Source organism: Colossoma macropomum, unplaced genomic scaffold (assembly GCF_904425465.1).
Source record: "Colossoma macropomum unplaced genomic scaffold, Colossoma_macropomum, whole genome shotgun sequence".
NCBI lineage: Eukaryota > Metazoa > Chordata > Actinopteri > Characiformes > Serrasalmidae > Colossoma > Colossoma macropomum.
Window position 1 is genome coordinate 32,282,279 of NW_023494798.1, and position 16,427 is coordinate 32,298,705.

Here is a 16,427-nt window from a genome sequence, read left to right on the forward strand (position 1 = left end):
TTGCCTGCAGTTACACATTTCCACCAGAGAGGTCTCCAAATCCCACATTTCCAAAATTGACATAGTACAGCTTTAATTAATGCACAATAACTTGAATGCATATTTTTATGCTGTCTGTTTGCTCAATCTGTCAAATAAACGTGATTCAACTGATATGATTCTGCTTTGACTGCCCGATGGTGAGCACACATAATACTGAAAAAAGTGGGCTGAAGATTGAGATCGTTGTCCTTCTGCTTTGACCTTTACCCGCAGCTTTGCTCACACAGGTGCAGTGTCCAGGCTGACGCTGGCGCAGGACGTTCACAGCAGATGTCCTGAGGCTTGGACGATGGTGTTTAAGCTGAAGGCTGAGGGCAAGCTGCTTCATTAAAGAACATATAGGCCAGATCCTGATCCCACAGCACCACACACTTTAATGTTTTTCTGTTCTATCGCACCCACTTTTACCTCATCAGTGACTTTTTAATTAGAAGTATTTACTATATTAGGCTAGTTTGCTCCTGGATTAACCCTCCTGTCCTGCACATTTTAGGGTTTTCTAACACAGTCACTCCCACTTTAACCTCATTAAGTGTTTGGTAATGAGCTGATGAGCTGTGTTGAGGCAGGAAAGCACTAAAGGATAACACAGGAACAGCACTGGGAGGCATTGGCCTAAAATGATATCATTTCCAAGCTAGCATCTTGAACAAGGCTTATTTTCCAGATATTAATCTTAATACTTATAAATCCGTAAATAATACACCGTAAAAAGCATATATTAACTTAAAGGAAGTAACCGGCCCATTCGCTTCTACTATAAGTGTTTTAGGTCAACAGATTTTCTGTTCTTTTATGAAATAAGGAAGACACATCAAAATGATTGTCTATGATGACTGAGCATACGCTACAGACGCGGTAGACAGAGATCACGCTGAAAATGCTGAGGTATTCCGTATCTAACTAAAGCTTTAGGAATGCTGCTCGACAGTAAGACAACCTGCTGATTCACTCTGATGTGAAAAGGGATTTTCCGTTTGTCTTGTCTTCCCAGGAAAAAAAAATACATGAAACAGTTCTAACCAGCAGTGGGCAGTAACTGGTTCCATTAACTCATTTGCATTAGCATTGTCAAAAGGGGGTTTAAGGGCTTTTTCTTGTATTTTATTTTTTCCCCTTAAGCTCCACTTACAACAAATGTGTGATTCATAGGTAAAAATAAAATAATCCAAAGAGAAAGATTTAAGATGAACATCGATAATTTGGAGACGAATGGACTTATTTGTGTTTATAATCACTCCAGCTGGTTTCCTTATGCGTTTAATCTGCAACGAGAAACTGACAAACACTAAAAGGTCACAAAACCAAAGTCAGCTTCTTGTTCAAATTTCCATTCCACCTTAAATAGTGCAACAGTTACATTCTGCCACCTCAGGCACCATTTAAGGTACATCGGGAAAATTCGAACAAGAAGCTGGAGAATGAGAAGCGACTTCAGCCTCGTAAAAAGTTGAATGTTGAGAGACGTTTTACAAGAAACTGTTCTACGTTTGTGGAAAAGTTTCCTGCTGGAGATGCGAGAAAAGTGGCTATAGCTGAGCTAAAGCTTAAAGCAGAGCAAAGTTAGTCTGTGTTTTCGTTTATGTTATATTTTTATCCTATACTAGTACATTAACACATACTGAGACATATTTACAACCAACATGGTAAAATGGACATAAAGTGTTGTGGCTCCCAAGGTGGTTTGAGGACAAAATGGCTCTTCTTAACATCTGGGTTGCGACCCCTGCCTTAGAATCAAGCAGGCTGTTTTTTTGTTACTGTACCTTCAAGATTGATATATGTAAATGAGCTCTGTTCTGATTGGCTGCCTTGAAATTGTGTCCTGTTCCAGTGTGAATGAGCGGAGCTGAAGTGCTATAGGCTGGATGGGAGGATATGTGTAAATTAGTTCTTGTGACATCACAGAAACAATGAACCTTCAACCTTCACTCTGTTCTCCTCCCATATGGCCTGCTGTTAGTGTGTGTGTGTGTGTGTGTGAGGGTGGACAACATGGACAGGCTGCTGACTGGCTACAGCTGCTAAAGGAGAACCCTACACTATACTCAAAAAATTGATTTGCAGCCATTATAAACATTAAGCAAATATTTCACATAAAACTTATTTAAAAACATAAAAAAATATACTTTACTTATTTATATTCATTAGAAGCAACCCAATTTGGATAAAACCCAAACTGATTTATTTGAATTGTATAAGACCTGTTAGATTTTTTGTGAAGCAGTATATAAAGATTTATTCCATTAATATTCAAATCAACAGTTGATGTTGTTGTAACTGTAGGTGACCTCGACATGTTAGCCTGGCATGAAGTGACTGATAGCGTTAGCTGGCTAACTTGCATGGTGGTCAGCATGAGAGCTGCACCTCAACAGGAATGTTCTGCACATAAACATCAGCTTTATTTAGTAGTTCAGTTGCGAGTGAATAGAAATTCTAAACCAGGGAATTTGATCACAGCTGAAATATATAGAGTTATGTTTATTTCTTTTACCTTAGACTTTAAAGTTTACATGTGTCCTTTAATGAGCCTCAGCAAATACTGTTCAATACAGTTTGGACTACAGTACACGTTTGTGAATTTAACATGTACTGTCATTTAATACATTTACACAGTCTAAGTAACTGTGCTGTGAATACAGAAGGTGATATTAACTCTTTAGGAATACATAAATGTTATGTAAAATAATTGCATAAATCCTACAAGCACTTCTAATTTAAACATTATTTAATTCATTCAAGTTTATTGAACATGATGGAGAAACAAATTATAATACCATTTTTACATTGGATTTATGTATTTAAATTGAATGGAAAATCTGGTATTTTTCCATAAATTGTTACGGCTGTATTGATTTAAAAAAACAATAATGCGGTGGGTCCACCAGACCACTGAGTAACAAACACATCAACACCACACAAGGGATTAAAAAAGTGAGGGAAATTTAGTTTTCCATGATATTGGCCCTTTGATTTCACTCTGTTGTGCTGATTCAGCTCCTGGGCCGCTTTACTGTTGCTCACACCTTAGTTTGGTGCTTTAGCATCTTATTTTAGACCAAAAGAGCCCAAAAAAAGAATAGAGTCTTCAAACTTCCTTTCTGACGCTGATAGTCAGTACTGCAGGCATGTTTTTGTCACTTGTTCACTCAGGTTTTTTTTGCTGGCTGCTTTTACGTCTGTGTGAGTCATTATTTCACTGAATTAAAGGGGATTTATACCAGCTTTCAAACTTCCTTCAGAGATGTTTGACATGAAGCGGTTCATTGTAGAGAAACTTAGAGACTCAGATGTCTTTACAGTGGTGGTGATAGGAACCAGGGGTCGCCATGACGACAACACAAATATAGCCATTTTATTTACTATCCAGAACCACCAGTGAACCTACACGAGTCTTCTGAGTTCATATGGAATGTTGATGATGGTAAAATAGAGGAAAATCTGACAAAGTACGTTTTTAACCACTTCCACTCTGCCTGCAACTGTTTTCCCTGATTTTCACTATTATTGCCTTATTTTCATTATTTTAGGTATTTTATTATTTTTGTTATTATATATTGTTATAATTATTTATTATTATTCACATTATTATTCTTGTTTTAATTATGATTATTTTATTATTATTTCCTTTTTTGATCTTTTATCTATATTTCCTGTTGTTTTATTGTGTTTTATATCATTTTTATGTATTTTTTACTAATTTATTAGTAATGATTTGAGTCATTTTTATTACTACATTTACTTTTATTATTTGACATCTTACACATTATCAATCCCTTTTTCCTGTATCAACTCGGCAACGTTGTAAATGAGGGTCACCCTCAATGTTCTCTGAGGTTAAATAAAGGTTGATTGATTGATTGATTGATTCTTGGGGACTATTTTGCCTCACAACACCCTGCATGCACCCCTCCACCATTAATCGATGCTAAAACAGCACAAAAATCACACAAAGCTACAGTAAAGCCAGTGAATTCATAACCATTTCATGTAATAACTTTCTTTGAGAGAGCTTTTAGAGGTGGACGTCTGGTTCCTATCACCACCACTGTGAACGGTTCTGACTCTTATGCTTCTCTGGAGCAAAGCATTTCAGACCAAACCACTCTGAATGACTCTGTTCACATCTTAACCATTTAATTATGTAGAAATTTTGGAAAATTAAATGAATTTCACTTTAACACCACAGTATTGGTTCCTTACCCACCTCTGATTCTCCATTATAAAGACATTTACAATTGGCCCTATACTTTTTAATGCATGTACACAGCAGATATGACACTAACGCGTCCAACAGCCTCTAAACAGACAAAACTTAGCCTACGAAAACTTAATCCGTGCCCCATCCCCCTCAAACGGAGTCAATGAATGCCACATATATGAGCCATAACAAGAATGCTATTGTTCTGGACCACAACTGGCTCCCTGTGCAGTGAAGTGAACTGGCCTTGTGCTTGCCATTCACCCTCTATGAACGTTGGAGTGACTGAAATGCGTGTGCTTGTGAATCCGCAGCATTCAGCAGCGTGGGTGAACCCCCACCTCCTCAATGACGCTAATATACTCATCCTCCTTTAACCCCTTCAATGCCCAGGCTTATTACATCCCAAGGCTTTAGTTACATATAATTATAGAGGTATTCTTAAAGGGACACGGAAAACCCTCTTTTGATCATATATCAAAAGCCAGGAGGTGGATTTTTGGTGGCCGTATAGGTAGTGCTGGAGGGCCGTGTGTTCAAAGGGCCCTAAAGTTTCTAACATTTTATGTCCAGCTATAACATTTTTCTGTTGTATACACCAAAAACAGTCATAATCCATTTTAACATGACCATTTTCCAGCCTTTACTTATCGAATTGGAATTAAACAAGTTGTTTTTGTGCACCTTTAAGAATTATATCTGTAAGCCTAGCTCTGTTCTGATTGGCTGCCCTGTATTGTGCCTCATTCAAAAGCAGTCCAGGATGAAAGACCCCTTATAACTTCCGAGTGCTGACTCGGTGGATATACACAGATCAGGGCTAACATTATGACCACCTCCTGTTTCTATGCTCATTGTCCATTTTATCAGCTCCACTTACTATATAGGTGCACTTTGTAGTTCTACAGTTACAGACTGTAGTCCATCTGTTTCTCTGCATACTTTGTTAGCCCCCTTTTACCCTGTTCTTCAGTGGTCAGGACCCCCATGGACCCTCACAGAGCAGGTACTATTTGGGTGGTGGATCATTCTCAGCACTGCAGTAACACTGACGTGGTGGTGGTGTGTTAGTGTGTGTTGCGCTGGTCTGAGTGGATCAGACACAGCAGTGCTGCTGGAGTTTTTAAACACCTCAGTGTCACTGCTGGACTGAGAATAGTCCACCAACCAAAAATATCCAGCCAACAGCGTCCTGTGGGCAGCGTCCTGTGACCACTGATGAAGGACTAGAGGATGACCAACACAAACTGTGCAGCAGCAGATGAGCTATCGTCTCTGACTTTACATCTACAAGGTGGACTGACAAGGTAGGAGTGTCTCATAGAGTGTTGTGCTGGAATGAGTGGATCAGACACAGCAGTGAAATTTTAAGAAATTACCAACTTTCTTGTAATGTCACACGGATAGTGCTTACGAGTATTGCCACTGTCATTTTGGAGCTGAGTCATTACACAGTTCCTGATGAAGTTTGTGATAAATAGTGTAATTGTATTTTATAAGTCATCATGATGGGACTTAAAATCCCAGGTAACACTTTATGGAAGGGCAGCATTTATGAGCCATTCACATAAATCATTTAATTAAAACATTATATACACAAAAGTATGTGGACACTAACATGAGCTGGTTGGACAGACATCCCTTTCTAAAATCATAGTTTGCAGCATTAGAGCAGAAAACGTTGAGCTTCTGTTTCCTCTGCTTTCATTTCACAAGAATGGCACTTACAGTTGTCTGGGGCAGACCTAGCAGAGCAGAAATTTAAAAAACTGACTTGTAGCAAAGGTGGCATCTATAACAGTGCCACGGTTAAAGCCAGCAAACTCTTCAGTGCGACCCAGTCTACTGCCAGTGTATGTCTGTGGACACTGCATGACCATGTGCTTGGTTTTATATACTTGTGAGCAATGAGTGTGGCTGAAACACCTGAACTTACTAATCAGGAGGGGTGTCCACTTACTTTTGGCCACATAGTGAACTTGCAAACAAGGCTGTAAACTTTGATGGGAAAACCTCTGAAACCATTTTTTAAATGATACAATTAAAAAGACGAACGTAAGACTGGACTGTCCGGTGATTTTTCTTTTAATTGCAAAGAAACCCACAGAACCATAAACAGGAAAAGATGTGAAGAAACCATGAGGACTGTAACGTGACCTGCGGAGGCAAATACTCTTCATCTAAAATACGACAGAGTTATAATTTAAATGTGGCAGCACGGAGGACATGCCGAAGGGACAAAAACATAAACCATAGACAAAAACTTAAACAAGTATATAAAAATATGCCATCAGATTCATATCAACAATTGTGGACAGTGGAGCACTATGTACAGAAAAAGGCAATATATACCAATATTTACAATAAACATTGATGACTTCTTTCACAAAAACAAAACAAAACAAAAGTCTGGAAGGCTACTTACAAACACACTCGAGTCGGAGTGGTAGCATAACTGATTTATGATAAAAAAACAAAGTTTAATTTCTGCCCGTTTGTGTTTTTCATCTGTTAAGCCGTCATATGAAAATATTTTTCTAAACTGACCGAAAGGACAAGGCAAAGGTTCCACATTGGTGATCCTACAGTGTTTTTTCCCCCCACCTGGAGATACAGTACACTAAACCCACACCACCTCAGCACTAACATCCATAAAGAAGCTCTTTATAATCTGTCAATATTCCCAATAGTTCACGTAGGCCAGTTCTGCTTGGGAAGGGCGTATTAGTATACATTGTGTGTCCAAAGGTTTGTGCTGCAGTAACAGCCTCTATTCTTCTGGAAAGGCTTGAACATTGCTGAGGATTCGATTGATTCAGCCACAAGAGCGTCAGCGTACTGCGCTGCAAAAAATAGTATCTTGTCAAGTGAAATGATCCTAATTCTAGTCGATCTATCTAATATTTCTTATTTTGAGATGGTTGTGCACTTATTATAAGACTATCTAGCTTATTTCTAGACATTTTCACCTGTTTTAGGTCAATTTATCAAGTAAAATTATCTCACTATACTGGCAGATGATTTGGTTGGTTTCAAGTTCATTTCTTAAAACAAGCAAAATTATCTGCTAATATAATGAGATAATTTACTGAATAAAACCACTAAAAACAAGTAAACAATGTTTGGAAATAAAGTTACATAATCTGACATGAAGCTTGCAACAACCTCAACAGGAGATTTTAGATTTTTTAATCTAAAATTTAAGATTTATTGACTAGATTGAAGATATTACTCGACAAGATACCATTTGTTGCAATGTGGAAGGTACTGGACACAAAGTATTGGATGGATCTCAATCATTCAGGAGAACACAGTTCCACAGATCCACAGCCCATTGCTGGGGGGCTTTATCCCCTCTAGCGCACGCTTGGCATTGTTAAGGCTAATGTCCAGATGTTCCGGACCACCTCATTCTACTGGTCAATGCTATAAGGATTGCTCACAATTGACCACTTGTATCAGCAATGTGTGCACCTTAACGTAGCTGAATTCACTCTTTAAACAGGCTGTCTGGATACTTTTGGACATGCAGTGTATGTGACCAGCTGAAACGTGTTTGTGCTGACCTAAGGGCAGGTGCAGTGGCCACCTGCTAATGAGGTCCAGATTGCAGGCTAATGAGGCTAAAGCTGCAGCCCCATCTGCCTGAGTGCTGCATGTGTTTATATATACATACTTAAAAAAGACGGTTCTTCAAGGGTTCTTTAGTAAAGAAAATGGTTTTATAAGCCTGTAACAACCCTTTTTGGTGCCATGTAGAACCCCTTTTCAAAAAGGTTCCATATATTTAAGAACCATATAAAACACACTCTCCATTAATCTGAAGAACACTTTCACGATTTTAACTCTTTAATCATGCAAAGGGTTCTCAGAGTGTTCATGGTTCTATGTAGAACTATTTTCTTTACTAAAGAACCCCCGAAGAACCATCGCATCAAAAAGGATACTTCTATTGGTACAAGCTTGATATCGAAACCATAGTAGAACCCTTTTTTAAAAAGGTGCTATATGGAACCATCTACAGCACATTCTCTATCATTCTGAAGAAGGCTTTAATCATGCAAAAGGGTTCTTTTTCTTTACTAAAGATGATGATTCTTGACCATTTTCTTTACTAAAGAACCCTTGAAGAACCCTCTTTTTAAAGAGTGTACACCACTAACTCACAGTGGTAACACGGTTCTGTACAGCTGTGTTCATAAGGCCACATTAACCCTTCATGACAACTGACACAGGCCTACCTAAACATTTATCGACACTTATTCTGTCATAAAAGCGGCATTTCCCACCTCTGATACCAAGTTCACAGACTGCCAGGTTTATTACTGTTGTAATGACACTTTCTGGGATGACAGAGAAATGATGCTGATAATCAGAGGTGGGCGATATGGCAAAAATGTAATGTCATGATACTTTGATAAGTTTTCACAATACATGACATGTCGCAATATTTATTTTTTTCTAACATCTGATAAGCTGGAACAGTGCCGCATTAAAAAATTACATCAAAAACGATGAATCCAATTACCTAGCACAAACTGAGCTGCACTAAATCCAATTAAACAGAACTAATTACGCTCCATTTTTAATCAGACATGCAGTTGAGAAGTGATTGTTAAGCACTGACGATATCTACAACATGCTCAGAAAAAGCGTATTGTGACATATTGTGGTGTAATTTATTACAATGATAAATACTGTCATGTTGCTCAGCCCTACTGATCTACTGATGCATGTAAATAAACCACACATATACTGCATTTTAACACTGCTGGCGGTAATTTACAGCAATATACTGTAAAATCACAAAAAAATCACCTTTATTTCTCAGACACGAGCTTATTTTAAAGGTTGTCACTGTTATTATGGTAAAATTATGTATGTCAAATTAACTAGTTGAACTAGTGAAACTGCTGAATTACGGTAAAAGGCTGTATTTTTAAGACTGTAATCTACAGATTTTTACCAGCATTAAGAAAACATGTTTTACTGTCATTTACTGGGTTTTACAGTAAGTTACAAAGTCAGTCGTTATAACATCATTTCACCCAAAAAAGTGTCATGACGTCTTAATATCAGAATAAATTTGACAAAGCAGCCTTTTTACGGCAGATGACACTGGCTGAAATAAGCCTTTATAAATGGTCATGTAGGTTTATGTCAGTAGTCATGATGAGCTTACGTAGATGTCATTTAGCCTTACAGTACAGAGTGACCCTCACAGATACTTATATTCACTAAGACACTCATATACACTGATCAGGCATAACATTCTGACCACCTCCTTGTTTCTATGCTCATTGTCCATTTTATCAGCTCCACTTACTATATAGGTGCACTTTGTAGTTCTACAGTTACAGACTGTAGTCCATCTGTTTCTCTGATATTTTGTTAGCCCCCTTTTACACTGTTCTTCAGTGGTCAGTGCTGCTGGAGTTTCTAAACACCTCAGTGTCACTGCTGGACTGAGAGTAGTCCACTAACCAAAAATATCCAGCCAACAGCGTCCTGTGACCACTGATGAAGGACTAGAGGATGACCAACACAAACTGTGCAGCAGCAGATGAGCTATCGTCTCTGACTTTACATCTACAAGGTGGACTGACAAGGTAGGAGTGTCTATGGAGTGAACAGTGAGTGGACACAGTGTTTAAAAACTCCAGCACTGCTGTGTCTGATCCACTCAGACCAGCGCAACACACACTAACACACCTCCACCACATCAGTGTTACTGCAGTGCTGAAAATTATCGACCACCCAAATAGTACCTGCTCTGTGAGGTTCCATGGGGGGTCCTGACCACTGAAGAACAGGGTAAAAGGGGGCTAACAAAGTGCACCTATATAGTGTCCAAATACTTTTTGGAACCACTACAATTCCTGCAGATATATACGCAGTACTGTCAGTAAGTCAGTCAGAGGCCACCATTCATTTATTTAATTTCCAGCCAAAACAGCCATTAAGTACAAGTTATTTATTTTTGAGTGCCAGAAAAAAAGTAAAAAACATTTAACAGAAAATTACACCAAAAACAAAATTGATTTTTTCAGTATTCAGTGCGTCCAGTCTTTACCTTTATTACAGCTTTATTACAGACTCACTTTCAGTTTCTCAAAGAATCTGCAGACACGCCTCCAAAGTTCAGTCTTAGAAGCTGGTTGATCATTTTCTGAAGTACTCAAACACATTCAGTGGTGTTGAGCTCTGGACTCTGGGGTGGTCAGTTCATTGTTCAGCTTCTTTGTTTGATGTGTCCGTCTCCTTTTCTCAGTGAGGTTCTTCTTGACAGCTACACATCCTTTCAGACCCACAGCGCTGAGTCGTCTTCTCACAGTGGAAGGATGGACAGAAACACCTGTGGATGTTTTCAGATCTAAAGCAGCTTGATTTTCTCCTCTCTCTCAGAGATGAAAGCTTTAAGTGCTGTTTATCTGACGGGGGCAGTTTTGGTGTTGACCAGGTCTTCCAGGTGGTTGTTAGGAGCCACGTTTTCTCTGTAGCTGTTAATTTGAACTCCAATTTTGGAAAATTCCCGCTTTTTGTCACTTATTTTCTCCGGACATTCCCCTTCCTTATGCTGGGGGTCATCTTATATCTGATCTCAGAAACTTCTCCTGAAAAATAATACTTAATGGCTGTTTTGACTGGAAATGAAATAAATGCAGGACAACTTCTGCACAGTACTGTACATTCACTCAATGCGCACTGAAGCACAGACAACACAGCACATACCACGCCCTGTATACACATGCACATCCTGTCTCACAGGCGCTGCGTTTGCTAAACAAACAGCCAACAGCCACTTCGTTCACACAAAAGAAGAAGCTCCGACCTGTGGATGTTCTCACACTCTGGACTCTGGATGTATCCTAACCTACTGACCCCACGCATGACCGATGTACGATTCGCTTGGTGTCTGAAATCTGCTTCACTGCTTTTACACTGAATCTAATGAAGCTAACAAGTAATTAAAACAGGGGTGCCAAAACTTTATCTTGCTGGCCAAAGTGCGTTTACTGTGGTGGGTCAAGAGTCAAAAAGACAAACAGTATACCAATAAAGAAGACTATATAGTTAAAGGGCCCATATCCCACATTTTTATTGTATTTAATCCTTTTCCTTAAGGTCCATGTATGATGTTCATGTGGTTTTATGTGCCAAAAAACAGTAATAATTCATTTTTACTGACCATTTTCAGACCTCGCTTACAATTAAACAGGCTGTTTTTGTTACTGTGCCTTTTTAGCTCCGTTCTGATTGGCTGTGGCTCATTCAAAAAGCAGTCAAGGCTGAAACACTCCTTATAACTTCAGTGTGAGTGGGCGGAGCTAAACTGCTTTAGACTGAGCAGCCAGGTGTATGTAAATAGGTTGTTTTCCATAAAATCACAAACACACAGTGTGTTTACATGCAGTCAATAATCCGATCATAATCAGATTTCTGCAGTTATCTGATTATTCAAATGGTCAATGGTTGTTAGACTGGAGTAAAGGTCTAGAAATCAGATTAAGAAATCTGATAAAGGGAGCTGGATTTTAGCTCAGTAATCAGATTTCTCAGTGCATGTGACTCTTACTCTGATTTCTTTCAGATATCTCAGTCTGAGCATGTGCAAAAACAGACTGTGGTACCGCAAATAACTGAGCAGTGTCGCTGCGAGACGCAGCAGAACACTTTTGGAGCGAAGCTGAAACCAAATATACGCTTGACAAAATGAAGGATTTCAATATTCTTCATCTTCTAGATGATGTATGTTCATATTTTCAGGTAAAGTGGGTCGATGTTTAAAAAAAAAAGGCGTTTACGTCACGTCTTCTTCTGTGAGTTTATTGGCTGGTTGCAAAGCAGAAATCCGATTGCCGTCTGACTCATGTAGACCCGTTTCCCCATTATCTGATTACTCAAGTGCATGTAAACTTGATCGGATTACTGACAAAATCTGATTTTCTGCTGTTTTATCTGATTATTAAGTGCATGTAAAGGCACTCAATGGGCTGTTTTGGCAGCTTAGTGTTCATACATGGGCTGTATTAACTGGAGCATGAACTGTGTTTTGAAGCTTTAACAGTGTTTATAGCCACATCAAACTCTTATTTTAAAACAAAGTGAGGGATTTTTTTTAAGATATGGGCCTTTTAATAAAATAATTAAAACATTTGGAATACAATAAAGAACAGTGTTCAGTATAAAATTACATTTGTTCTCTCAATGCGTGAGGAGGTGGGGTTACGGTGGGCCAAATCAAATGACCAAACTTGGCCCAAACAGCACACTTTGGACAAACTGACCTCAAGTCAGGTCAAGCTGCTAAGTAAGCAGGTCAATTTGAGATTACTTAAAGTGAACACTGACCGTTAAGACATAACAGCCTGAAAATGAGGCGCGTGTCCAACGCTGTTAAAATAGGCCACAAAAACTGAGCAAAATAATTTAAAAATAGAAAAAAATCCATCTACTACTTGTTGTCAAGGCATCGAACGGTGGCTCTTGCTGTTTCCCAGTGAGCGAGGAACAGCTAGCTGAATATCTACACACTTAAAGATGGTTCTTAAAGGGTTCTATAGTAAAGAAAATGGTTCTAAATGGAACCATGAACACTCAAAGAACACTTCGCATGATTAAAGGGCTCTTTGCATCGTGAAAGGTGCTTCGGACAGATGGAGAATGTGCTGAAGATGCTGCCATTTAGAACCTTTTTGAAAAGGGTTCTATATAGCACCAAAAGGGGTTCTTCTACTGTTAAAATGTTAAGCTTGTAACAAAAGCAGAACCCTTTTTGGTGCTATATAGAACCCTATATAGAAGATGCCTTATATAAACATATACAACACATCCTGCATCAGTCTGAAGAACCATTTCATGATGCAAAGAATCCTTTAATCAAGCAAAGGGTTCTTTCAGTGTTCATGGTTCTATACAGACACCATTTTCTTTACTGAAGAACCCTTAAAGAACCATCTTTAAGAGTGCAATTTAACTCAAATATATAATCAAGCCATAGAACTGCAAGCAGGGCGATGATGGCGGCCCACTGGAAGAGGGATTTTACCTGTTTGAAATAAAAAAAAACAAAAAACAAAAAACAAAACAAAAAAAAACAAACAAAAAAAACATTTCCATTTGGTTAATACTTCCTATTTTAAGGCATACAAGTCTAATCAGTCAGGGTTCCACATAACACTCATGGCATGTAGCTAGCACCATGCTAACTGCTGCAGCTCCCATTATTAGCTACATTAGCCTTGCAGCTCCAGTGCAAAACTGAAGAAGCAAACTTCAGACACCAAACACGTCTTGGCTTTTGATTTTTCGCTGAACAATCACTTCGAAAGAAGAACACGGCTCTGAGATTTGACCAAATTTATGTTGGCACAATCAGCTGTGATTTATTTAGGCTGTGATGAAAAATAGAAGAGAAAATATCTGACCTTCTTTAACCATGGTCACCAACCCTGGTCCTGGAGATCTACCCTCCTGCAGAGTCAGAGAACTTGTAGAGAAGAGAATGGCCACTCTGTAATGACTTCCAGGTTTCTCAAACACTAGAGGGCGCTCCTGAGCGAGTCCAGAATGAATGAGTTAAGATGGAGCATTTGAGCAAAATTAGTTTATAAATGCTTAAACAGTTTTCATACAAAGAATACATTCATATCCTGAACACAGAAACATTTTAATGCCGCTGTTATATTTTTAGGAGCTTTTAAACATGAGTTATAGGAGTTTAAAGCGCCGCCTCATGTACGCCCATGATATCAGTGAGCGCAAACAGCCAATGAGCTGCTCTGCTCGCCAACCAATCAGCAGTCAGTAGCAGTAATGTTAGCGTCCTGCTAAAATCCATTAATGTAGAAAAAAGGAAACATACAGGTGAGTTTTCTTTGCTTATTTACTGAAACACATCCTTCTACTTTCTAAAATTAAAGGAAAGTTCTGGGTCGAGTGATTAGAAACTATTTTAACTTTTCCTTTTTAGCCGTTGAGCTCCACTTACTCCCATTCATTGAGGACCCGTTGGCAGGCGCCCTTCCTGTTTTTGATATAACGGGGGAAATAGGAAGTGGCCAGGCTCCTCATAAACTGGCTCTGGTAGAGTCTCGTTCTAACCACCATCTTCCACCTGCTGATGCTCAGAGGTCCTCAAGTGGCTGGATTAATGCTAGCATTAGTGTCCGGCATGTTGATCTCCAGGAGGAGGGTTGGTGATTGCTCACTGCTTTATAAGATAAACTGCTTCAAATCAAAATTACCCAGTTTTAAACTGAAAAAAATGCACAACTCAGACACTGCATGGTCTGTTAAAGCCTGTGTGGTTGGTTCTTCTAAGTGGGAGTGAATGAGTTTCAACTGACTTACACAGCTTCACTCAAACAAGAGCTTTTTCAGGAAAGACAGAAGAAAAAAAAAACGGAAAACATCTTTATAAATTAAGTGCTATAAAACGCTTAACTAAAATCAAAAACATAAATACTGTACATAGTTTTTTTTTTTCGCCACAACAGCTGTATCGAACGCTCTGGCTGTTCTCTTTTCAGACCGCCAACTGGACTCTTCTTTAATTAGAAAAATAATAGCTAGATAACAGAAAGAATAAGGTGATTACGCGTGAAGAAACAAACGTGACGCTGTCGATTACGGTCAGAACGCTAACTGCACACTCTCACAGATGGGGTAAGTGTGTGTATGTGTGTGTGCGTGAGTGCTAGTATATATGGTATAGTCTTAAGTATGTACCCTATCCTTATATTGCACATTAGGCTAACTCTCATATCACCCTCAGCGCTTTAGCATAGCGCTAAAGGATAAGCATCTTCATTCGTGAACGCTATCACAGTGTGAAAGAGCAGTAGTTGACCACACTGAATAAACGAGTGCCCACTGTTCTCGAAAAGAAGCGGAGCGGGACGGAGGACGACAGGATCGCTCTCAGACGTCCATCCATCCGTCCTTAAATTAGCTTTAGCGCCCCAAAGCCCGTCCACAGTTCTCATCAACTACCCTGCATCGTTTTTCTCTCTTAAAATCTATAAATCTGCTTCAGCATTCCTCTTTTCTTTCTTTCCTTCCTTCTTTTCTTTTATTCCATCTTTCTTTTCATTTCTAGCAACCTGTCTTTGTCCAGTTCTGCCTTCCTTCCTTCCTTTCTGATGGCAAAATGAAGTACTCAGCTAATCTGGCAAAGCTAATAAGCTAATTCACCACAAGCCATGCCTTTTCCACTTCGCAGAGTCCTCAGATGCTCTTTCTTTCTTTTCTTTTCATACTTTCTTTCCTTCTTGTCTGTTATTCTATCTCTGTCCCTCCGTCATTCTTTCTTTTCATCATCCTTTCTTTCTTCTTAACGTCATTCCTGCTAAATCCTGCAGTTTTTTTTTTCTCACTACATGTAAAAGGAGCCCACAAGGAAAAAAACACCACAAGCAGAGCAAAGTTCACTTCTTACACCATCGGACAAAGTGACAGAATGTATAACTCATCAACCGCTAACACAACGGAACGAAAAAACAACAACAAAACAACCCCTTGCTTTTGTTTGTTTGTTTGTTTTCAGTTTGTGTAACGCTCATGCACGTAGCTAGCAGGGTTCAGGGCTTGAGATGCAGATGTTTGGAGAACAGCCGGGTGGGGGGAGGTGGGAGGGGGGGTTAAAGAGCGTATGTGTGCGGCCAGCGGCTGGCGTGGAGGGGGCGGAGCCTCCCACACATGGAGTCTGACAGTGGGCGGAGCTTATTTCAGACACGCCACAGCAGCAGGTGGTTGGTGCTGTCGTCTCTGCCCACCGTCTCACTGCTGTTGGTCAGCCTGAAGTCCTCGTATCCGTCCCCTCCGCTGATGACCAGCAGGCTGGACTTGGCCTGGAGGAGAGTGGACGCCCGGCGGTGGGAGGAGTCTCGTCGCTGAAGGCCCACACTGCCGCTGACCTCTGAGCTGGACTGAGTCGAGTTAGCTACAAGGGAAAGATGATTAGAAAAGACGTAAAAAGGGTAAAATATTTTATTAAGTTGGCCTGGAAAACGCTCATGCACAGTACACACAGACTCTTACAGCACAAATAATGGATTTAAGGTGGCACTGTTTTTGAGGTAGCACTGAATTTAAGATAGCACTGCATTTAAGGTAGCACTCAATTTAAGGTGCCGCTGCTTTTAAGGTAGCACTGAATTGAAGGAGGTAGTGAATTTAA

General features: G+C 39.5%; 1 protein-coding gene across 1 annotated transcript in view; it reads right to left on the reverse strand.

Annotated features, from left to right (window-relative positions):
- Positions 1–15,620: 15,620 nt before the first annotated feature.
- Positions 15,621–16,427, reverse strand: part of LOC118817921 (rho guanine nucleotide exchange factor 17-like) — a 165,374-nt gene continuing 164,567 nt past the window's right edge. The window contains exon 21 of the mRNA XM_036584933.1: positions 15,621–16,190. Within this exon, the coding sequence (XP_036440826.1) occupies positions 15,976–16,190 (215 nt within the window). The 3' untranslated portion in view covers positions 15,621–15,975. The remainder of the gene's footprint in view (positions 16,191–16,427) is intronic.